The 10,000-nt window shown below is 48.4% G+C and overlaps 1 protein-coding gene across 2 annotated transcripts in view; it reads left to right on the forward strand.

The window, feature by feature from the left end:
- LOC139550266 (EEF1A lysine methyltransferase 4-like) overlaps positions 1-3,114 on the forward strand; it is a 241,394-nt gene extending 238,280 nt beyond the window's left edge. For both annotated transcript variants that reach the window (XM_071361047.1, XM_071361048.1), the window contains exon 4: positions 2,181-3,114. In XM_071361047.1, the coding sequence (XP_071217148.1) occupies positions 2,181-2,468 (288 nt within the window). In that variant the 3' untranslated portion in view covers positions 2,469-3,114. The remainder of the gene's footprint in view (positions 1-2,180) is intronic.
- Positions 3,115-10,000: the final 6,886 nt, after the last annotated feature.

Below are 10,000 nucleotides of genomic sequence, written 5' to 3' on the forward strand. Positions count from 1 at the left end.
TTAAGGTGATGAGAGCGTACCCCTCTCTCTCTCAGGTCATTACAGTTTAAGGTGATGAGAGCGTACCCCTCTCTATCTCAGGTCAATACAGTTTAAGGTGATGAGAGCGTACCCCTCTCTCTCTCAGGTCATTACAGTTTAAGGTGATGAGAGCGTACCCCTCTCTATCTCAGGTCAATACAGTTTAAGGTGATGAGAGCGTACCCCTCTCTCTCTCAGGTCATTACAGTTTAAGGTGATGAGAGCGTACCCCTCTCTATCTCAAGTCATTACAGTTTAAGGTGATGAGAACGTACCCCTCTCTATCTCAGGTCATTACAGTTTAAGGTGATGAGAGCGTACCCCTCTCTCTCTCAGGTCATTACAGTTTAAGGTGATGAGAGCGTACCCCTCTCTCTCTCAGGTCATTACAGTTTAAGGTGATGAGAGCGTACCCCTCTCTATCTCAAGTCATTACAGTTTAAGGTGATGAGAGCGTACCCCTCTCTCTCTCAGGTCATTACAGTTTAAGGTGATGAGAGCGTACCCCTCTCTCTCTCAGGTCATTACAGTTTAAGGTGATGAGAGCGTACCCCTCTCTATCTCAGGTCATTACAGTTTAAGGTGATGAGAGCGTACCCCTCTCTATCTCAGGTCATTACAGTTTAAGGTGATGAGAGCGTACCCCTCTCTATCTCAGGTCATTACAGTTTAAGGTGATGAGAGCGTACCCCTCTCTATCTCAGGTCATTACAGTTTAAGGTGATGAGAGCGTACCCCTCTCTATCTCAAGTCATTACAGTTTAAGGTGATGAGAGCGTACCCCTCTCTATCTCAGGTCATTACAGTTTAAGGTGATGAGAGCGTACCCCTCTCTATCTCAGGTCATTACAGTTTAAGGTGATGAGAGCGTACCCCTCTCTCTCTCAGGTCATTACAGTTTAAGGTGATGAGAGCGTACCCCTCTCTATCTCAGGTCATTACAGTTTAAGGTGATGAGAGCGTACCCCTCTCTATCTCAGGTCATTACAGTTTAAGGTGATGAGAGCGTACCCCTCTCTCTCTCAGGTCATTACAGATTAAGGTGATGAGAGCGTACCCCTCTCTATCTCAAGTCATTACAGTTTAAGGTGATGAGAGCGTACCCCTCTCTATCTCAGGTCATTACAGTTTAAGGTGATGAGAGCGTACCCCTCTCTATCTCAGGTCATTACAGTTTAAGGTGATGAGAGCGTACCCCTCTCTCTCTCAGGTCATTACAGTTTAAGGTGATGGGAGCGTACCCCTCTCTATCTCAGGTCATTACAGTTTAAGGTGATGAGAGCGTACCCCTCTCTATCTCAGGTCATTACAGTTTAAGGTGATGGGAGCGTACCCCTCTCTATCTCAGGTCATTACAGTTTAAGGTGATGGGAGCGTACCCCTCTCTATCTCAAGTCATTACAGTTTAAGGTGATGAGAGCGTACCCCTCTCTCTCTCAGGTCATTACAGTTTAAGGTGATGAGAGCGTACCCCTCTCTATCTCAGGTCATTACAGTTTAAGGTGATGGGAGCGTACCCCTCTCTATCTCAGGTCATTACAGTTTAAGGTGATGAGAGCGTACCCCTCTCTCTCTCAGGTCCAGTCTGTCTATAGATCAGTCCTGCTCTACCTAACTGCCACTGCCCACTCTTTTATCTACAGTACCACAGAGGAAAGATTCATGATACAATACAAATATGCTTGTCTTAACGCTCTCTCTCCCACTCTCTCTCCCTCCCTCTTGCTCTCTTTCTATTCTCCCACTCTCTCCCCCCCCCTCTCTCTTCTCCCCCCCCCTCTCACTCTCTCTCTCTTCACCCCCTCTCTCTCCTCCCCCTCTCTCTCCCCTCTCTCTCTCTTCACCCCCTCTCTCTCCCCTCTCTCTCTTCTCCCCCTCTCTCTCCCCTCTCTCTCTCTTCACCCCCTCTCTCTCCCCTCTCTCTCTCTTCTCCACCTCTCTCTCTCCCCATGTCTTGCTCTTTCTCACACTCTCCCCCCTCTCTCACTCTCTTCTCTCCCCTCTCTCTCTCTCCCCCCTTGCCCTCTCTCTTCTCCCCTCTCTCTCCCCACGTCTTGCTTTTTCTCACTCTCTCCCATCTCTCGCTCCTCCCCTCTATCTCTCCATCTCTTCCCCCGTCTCTCGCTTTCTCTCTTTCTCCCCCTTCTCTCTCTCTCCAGATCAGTCGTGTTTTAAAACCAGGAGGTCGTTTCCTGTCTGTAACCTTCGCCCAGCCTCACTTCAGGAAGCGCCTCTATGCTCGCCATGACTACTGCTGGTCTGTACGTACCCGTAGCTACGGAGACGGCTTCCAATACTTCCTGTATGTGCTGACCAAAGGGGAGGAGCTTAGTCCAGAGGATGCCGCTCTGGAGAGAAGGTTATTGGAGGAGGCCCAAGATCCGCCCAATGAGGTCAGGACCCAGGAAGCAGACACTGAGGCCTTCCTGTATTGTATTGACCTATAGGAGACAGAATCTCAATGGACTCTACAACAGGCTACACGTGACTTATCTCTCAATGTTTGCCATTATGCCTTCAAAGACTGTTTTTATCCACTGTGGCTTTTGAACCTGTTGTTATATTGTGATAGGTTTTTATGATTATGTAACGTATGCGTTTTTTAATGAAGTGAAAACATCTTTGATTAAAAGGACTTAAAGGCCAGCCATTTCTGTATCAGTGGTCTTCAGTCAAATCGTCATTATATTGTTTACCTAATCATCCATCATTGGAGATTTTGTGAGACCCCACAGTACAAGCTTCTCCGGACAGTCTGTATAAAACTAAATGAACATGACTGTCACGCCCTGACCGTAGAGAGCTTTTTATGTCTCTATTTTGGTTTGGTCAGGGTGTGATTTGGGTGGGCATTCTATGTTCCTTTTCTATGTTTTGTATTTCTGTGTGTTTGGCCGGGTGTGGTTCTCAATCAGAGACAGCTGTTTATCGTTGTCTCTGATTGAGAACCATACTTAGGTAGCCTCATCCCACCTGTGTTCTGTGGGTAGTTATTTTCTGTTTAGTGTCTGCACCTTACAGAACGGTTTCGGTTATTCTCTTGTTTATTTTTGTTATAGTGTTCAGTTTTAATAAAACAAGCATGAACACTTACCACGCTGCGCTTCGGTCCGATGATTCCTCTTCTTCAGACGACGAATACCGTTACAATGACACTAGCATCCTCCTGGTATTTGTAAAAGATAAATGAGATCAGATGAAGCTGTTGGTTTCTGCTGTAGCTGAAATATAAAGCACAGAGCCATGGAGGCGGGAGCGACGGCTCCCTTGATAAAGTAGAAATCATTTATTTTTAATTCTCTGCTGAAATGTAATTACTGTCTATTTTTAAGACTTAAAAAAAGAAGGTTTCTGATGTCTCAGCAGACAGGCTTCTCTCTTTCTGCTGAGGTTGCTGCTGAGATTTGAAAATATTTGGTTAAAATAATTGTTTATGGGAATAGAATTCAATGCAATAAATATGAACTGCCATTTTGCTGTATGTAGTGTGGAAGTTTTGATATATGGATAGTTTATATGACATATGCTTAGGCCGGGCATAACTAATGTTGATGACTGTTGTGTAACTAGTATCTACCCTTAATGTATTAGAACCATGCTGTGCCTCAACAGTCAATACTGCTTGATAGTGTTAGTGTTCCAACACTCAGGGGACCTCGTCGAGAAGAAACAACTGAACTCATTAAGAACCTCTCAGTGCCAATACACAAACACAAACTGTACACATATAATGTACACACACACACAGGGCTCTACTTTAACAAACTGTACACATATAATGTACACACACACACACACACACAGGGCTCTACTTTAACAAACTGTACACATATAATGTACACACACACACACACACACACATACACACACACACACACACACACACACACACACATACACACAGGGCTCTACTTTAACAAACTGTACACATATAATGTACACACACACACACACACACACACACACACACACAGGGCTCTACTTGAACAAACTTAACACAAAGGTAAATGGAAGCGCAGGTGGTAGTGCTATAGGTTCAGGAGTGTGTCTGAAATATTTTAGCTATTTTCACCACTACAATTATCGGTGCAGTTACTGGCGTTGGCGCAAATGGGCTCGTTTTTGATGGATTAACAAGTTGTGGCTGTGTCCGGTCTTGGCCCCTGACTGGCCAATCAGAACGTGCTCCATGGCGAAATATGTGGTTGCTTTAAGTTGTGTATTTATGGTCTTCTATGTATTGCCTTGGAATCAACACCAATTCCAGTGTTAGTCCCGTTATAGTTTGTTAAATGGCTTTCAGAAACGAAATAGCAAAATGTACACCTATCTTTGGTAAATATCTTAACTCGAACACATTTGTAGTCCACATTGTTCTCGGTAATTGCATGTCTTAGTATCATTCACACTGACATAGGGGCCAGGTGTTATGTAATGGCCGAGCAGGGACATGCCACACATTGTCAATAAGCAGGATTACATTCATTATTGATAAGGCCTACAAAGAGAGCAAATAACTCGAATCAAATTCTTAAGAAAACGAACAACAACTTGTTTTAAATAGGCTGAAGGCCATGTCCCATGTAGCTCAGTAGGTAGAGCATGGCACTTGCAACACCAGGGTTGTGGGTTTGATTCCCACGGGGGACCAATAATACAATATATGTGTTCACTACTGTAAGTCTCTAGATAAGAGTGTAAATGTAATGTCATTTCTTGTGGTGGGCATATCATGTTAAAACAACGCAGACTATGGAGGTTTTACACTCAGCCTAGCTGTTCATAGTAGCTGGACAAACATCCACTGTTAAGAGACGGGGAGAAAGTACCCCCACCGTTCTACAGCTGTATGTTTAATGAACAGAACCATTTTACAGATGACAGAAGATGCATTGCATTGCGCCAGGACGTTGTAACCATAAAACCAGGAAGGTGAATCATTGTAATAAGGTTGTAATACAATTAAACAGAAAACAAGGAATCTGTTTTTTTAACAACAACAACAACAATAAATAAATAAATGTAATTATATCATAAAATCAACAGGATAAAAAACACGCATTGCTGTTGAACCAGCCTTCGTTATAGTAGGCCTAAGAGAGGGCTTGGGTTTTGAACATATGAAACGAAATGGGAAAAAACATGATTTATTTTATGTTTCTAAGTACAAAGTATACAGGCACCAAAAGCTCATTAGGCTACTCTTCTTCCCCCTGCCTCCCCCTGTCCCCTCCTGCCTCCCCCCTGTCCCCCGCCATCCTCCCCCTGTCCCCCTCCGTCCTCCCTCTGTCCTCCCCCTGTCCCCCTCCGTCCTCCCCCTGCCTCCCCCTGTCCCCCTCCATCCTCCCCCCTGTCCCCCTCCGTCCTCCCCCTGTCCCCCTCTGTCCTCCCCTGCCTCCCCCTCCGTCCTCCCCCTGTCCCCCTCCGTCCTCCCCCTGCCTCCCCCTGTCCCTCTATGTCCTCCCCCTGTCCCTCTATGTCCCCCTCCGTCCTCCCCCTGCCTCCCCCTCTGTCCTCCCCCTGTCCCCCTCCGTCCTGTCCCCCTCCATCCTCCCCCTTCGTCCTCCCCCTGTCCCCCTCCATCCTCCCCCTCCATCCTCCCAGTGCCTCCCCCTGTCCCCCTCCGACCCCCCCCCTCCGTCCTCCCCCTGTCCCCCTCCGTCCTCCCCCTGTCCCTCTATGTCCTCCCCCTGTCCCTCTATGTCCCCCTCCGTCTTCCCCCTGCCTCCCCCTCTGTCCTCCCCCTGTCCCCCTCCGTCCTGTCCCCCTCCATCCTCCCCCTTCGTCCTCCCCCTGTCCCCCTCCATCCTCCCCCTCCATCCTCCCAGTGCCTCCCCCTGTCCCCCTCCGACCCCCCCCCCATCCACTCCATCCTCTCCACCACCCTCCATTGTCCAACTCTACATCTGACTGGCTGATTGGGTGTTATGGGGTTTCCAGGGTGATGGTGTGGGGTGGCAAACAGGCTGACACCCACCTGGTTATGTAACTAAGTGGCAGGGGGATCAATATTGATAATGGATGATTTAACACTGGCAGGGAACCAGGCTATCAGCAGGGCTGGAGGGAGGAGGAAGAGAGTTAGTCTGTGTGAGGGGAGGGGGGTGTAGTTAGTCTGTGTGAGGGGAGGGGGGTGTAGTTAGTCTGTGTGAGGGGAGGGGGGTGTAGTTAGTCTGTGTGAGGGGAGGGGGGTGTAGTTAGTCTGTGTGAGGGGAGGGGGATGTAGTTAGTCTGTGAGGGGAGGGGATGTAGTTAGTCTGTGTGAGGGGAGGGGGGTGTAGTTAGTCTGTGTGAGGGGAGGGGGTGTAGTTAGTCTGTGTGAGGGGAGGAGGGTGTAGTTAGTCTGTGAGGGGAGGGGGATGTAGTTAGTCTGTGTGAGGGGAGGGGGCTGTAGTTAGTCTGTGTGAGGGGAGGGGGATGTAGTTAGTCTGTGTGAGGGGAGGGGGTGTAGTTAGTCTGTGTGAGGGGAGGGGGATGTAGTTAGTCTGTGAGGGGAGGGGGGTGTAGTTAGTCTGTGTGAGGGGAGGGGGGTGTAGTTAGTCTGTGTGGGGAGGGGGGTGTAGGTAGTCTGTGTGAGGGGAGGGGGATGTAGTTAGTCTGTGTGAGGGGAGGGGGGTGTAGTTAGTCTGTGTGAGGGGAGGGGGGTGTAGTTAGTCTGTGTGAGGGGAGGGGGGTGTAGTTATTCTGTGTGAGGGGAGGGGGTGTAGTTAGTCTGTGTGAGGGGAGGGGGGTGTAGTTAGTCCGTGTGAGGCGAGGGGGGTGTAGTTAGTCTGTGTGAGGGGAGGGGAGGGGGATGTAGTTAGTCTGTGTGAGGGGAGGGGGGATGTAGTTAGTCTGTGTGAGGGGGGGGGGTGTAGTTAGTCTGTGTGAGGGGAGGGGGGTGTAGTTATTCTGTGTGAGGGGAGGGGGGTGTAGTTAGTCTGTGTGAGGGGAGGGGGGTATAGTTATTCTGTGTGAGGCGAGGGGATGTAGTTAGTCTGTGTGAGGGGAGGGGGGTGTAGTTAGTCCGTGTGAGGGGAGGGGGGTGTAGTTATTCTGTGTGAGGGGAGGGGGTGTAGTTAGTCTGTGTGAGGGGAGGGGGATGTAGATAGTCTGTGTGAGGGGAGGGGGGTGTAGTTATTCTGTGTGAGGGGAGGGGGTGTAGTTAGTCTGTGTGAGGGGAGGGGGGTGTAGTTAGTCCGTGTGAGGCGAGGGGGGTGTAGTTAGTCTGTGTGAGGGGAGGGGAGGGGGATGTAGTTAGTCTGTGTGAGGGGAGGGGGATGTAGTTAGTCTGTGTGAGGGGAGGGGGGTGTAGTTAGTCTGTGTTAGGGGAGGAGGGTGTAGTTAGTCTGTGTGAGGGGAGGGGGGTGTAGTTAGTCTGTGTGAGGGGAGGGGGATGTAGTTAGTCTGTGTGAGGGGAGGGGGATGTAGTTAGTCTGTGTGAGGGGAGGGGGATGTAGTTAGTCTGTGTGAGGGGAGGAGGATGTAGTTAGTCTGTGTGAGGGGAGGGGGATGTAGTTAGTCTGTGTGAGGGGAGGGGGTGTAGTTAGTGTGTGTGTGTGTGTGTGTGTGTGTGTGCGTGCGTGCGTGCGTGCGTGCGTGCGTGCGTGCGTGCGTGTGACTGGCTCGAGGCAGGGCAGTACAAAGAGATAATGCAATACTGAGAACTGAACCTGTCAAGTCCTCAGCCAGGCAGCTCAGTACTGTCCCTCAATAAGGTACAACACTATCTACCATACAGTAACAAGTCTAACCTTTAGAAATGCTGTTCTTTGGCAGATATGGCGTCGCTAGAGGTTCTTCTATCTCATCAGACATGTTACAACTAGACATGCTAGATAACATGCAGAAAGACTACAGACAAATCCTCCCTCTACCATACGTGGTACTAAACATAGAAATAGAATGGATAGAACTGACCTCCCCATTCAAGTCAATTATGCAGTTAATGGGTGGACTGGCATCCATTGTGTGCAAAACTAGATTGAGTAATAATCAACTTGATTAGACATTGGTTGTGTAACTCCAGACTAGGGGACAGTCCTAATGTAATAGAGAGACTGCATACTCTCTTTCTCTATCACTCTCTTTTTTTCCTCTGTCCCATTTTCTCCCCCCCCTCCCTCTCTCTCTCTGCCATGGTGGTGATGGCTGTGGTGATGGCTGTGTTCAGACTCGTTTCAGTGAGCCAGCCAGCCTTCTCTGCTACTCCTAATTGTCCTTTATGCTCCGGTGCCCAAGGCCGACAACATCAGCAAACTGCTGCATACCCAATGCACACACTTATCTCTCTCTCTATATATATATATTATCTGTCTCTTATCTCTCTCTCTCTATATATATATATATTATATTATCTCTCTCATCTCTCTCTCTCTATATATATATATTATCTGTCTCTTATCTCTCTCTCTCTATATATATTATCTGTCTCTCATCTCTCTCTCTCTATATATATTATCTGTCTCTTATCTCTCTCTCTATATATATATATATTATCTGTCTCTCTCTCTCTCTCTATATATATATATATATATATATATTATCTGTCTGTCATCTCTCTCTCTGTTCTCTCACCGATATCTCATTTGTTCTTTCTCTCTCTCTGTTTCTCTCCCTCTCTCGCCATCCCTCTCTCACATTCTCTCTCTCTCTCTTTCTCTCTCGCTCTCTCTCTCACACACACACACAAACACGCACACACCCACACACACACACACACACACACACACACACACACACACACACACACACACACACACACACACACACACACACACACACACACACACACACACACACACCCTTTCCCATCTCCCTCTCTGTAAAATGTTCTAATCATGTATTCTTCACTTTTTCTCCCCTTCCTCTTTCAGCCTCATCCAATCCCTTCGCATGTTGTTTATGTGGATTTTTGTTTCGGTGCTTGTGTATGTGAGTTTGACTCTGTGAGTGTATGTTGTCATGAAGGCTTACATATCCCCTGTTCATGTCTCAGTGTGTACCATGGTCTCAGTGTGTACCATGGTCTCAGTGTGTCCCATGGTCTCAGTGGGTACCATGGTTTCAGTGTGTCCCATGGTCTCAGTGTGTACCATGGTCTCAGTGTGTACCATGGTCTCAGTGTGTCCCATGGTCTCAGTGTGTACCATGGTTTCAGTGTGTCCCATGGTCTCAGTGTGTACCATGGTCTCAGTGTGTACCATGGTCTCAGTGTGTACCATGGTCTCAGTGTGTCCCATGGTCTCAGTGTGTACCATGGTCTCAGTGTGTCCCATGGCTTCAGTGTGTCCCATGGTCTCAGTGTGTACCATGGTCTCAGTGTGTACCATGGTCTCAGTGTGTACCATGGTCTCAGTGTGTCCCATGGTCTCAGTGTGTACCATGGTCTCAGTGTGTACCATGGTTTCAGTGTGTCCCATGGTCTCAGTGTGTACCATGGTCTCAGTGTGTACCATGGTCTCAGTGTGTACCATGGTCTCAGTGTGTCCCATGGTCTCAGTGTGTACCATGGTCTCAGTGTGTACCATGGTCTCAGTGTGTACCATGGTCTCAGTGTGTACCATGGTCTCAGTGTGTACCATGGTCTCAGTGTGTACCATGGTCTCAGTGTGTACCATGGTCTCAGTGTGTCCCATGGTCTCAGTGTGTCCCATGGTCTCAGTGTGTCCCATGGTCTCAGTGTGTACCATGGTCTCAGTGTGTACCATGGTCTCAGTGTGTACCATGGTCTCAGTGTGTACCATGGTCTCAGTGTGTCCCATGGTCTCAGTGTGTCCCATGGTCTCAGTGTGTACCATGGTCTCAGTGTGTCCCATGGTCTCAGTGTGTCCCATGGTCTCAGTGTGTCCCATGGTCTCAGTGTGTACCATGGTCTCAGTGTGTACCATGGTCTCAGTGTGTACCATGGTCTCAGTGTGTACCATGGTCTCAGTGTGTACCATGGTCTCAGTGTGTACCATGGTCTCAGTGTGTACCATGGTCTCAGTGTGTCCCATGG

The sequence above is a fragment of the Salvelinus alpinus genome, chromosome 23 (genome assembly GCF_045679555.1).
Source record: "Salvelinus alpinus chromosome 23, SLU_Salpinus.1, whole genome shotgun sequence".
NCBI classification, from domain to species: domain Eukaryota; kingdom Metazoa; phylum Chordata; class Actinopteri; order Salmoniformes; family Salmonidae; genus Salvelinus; species Salvelinus alpinus.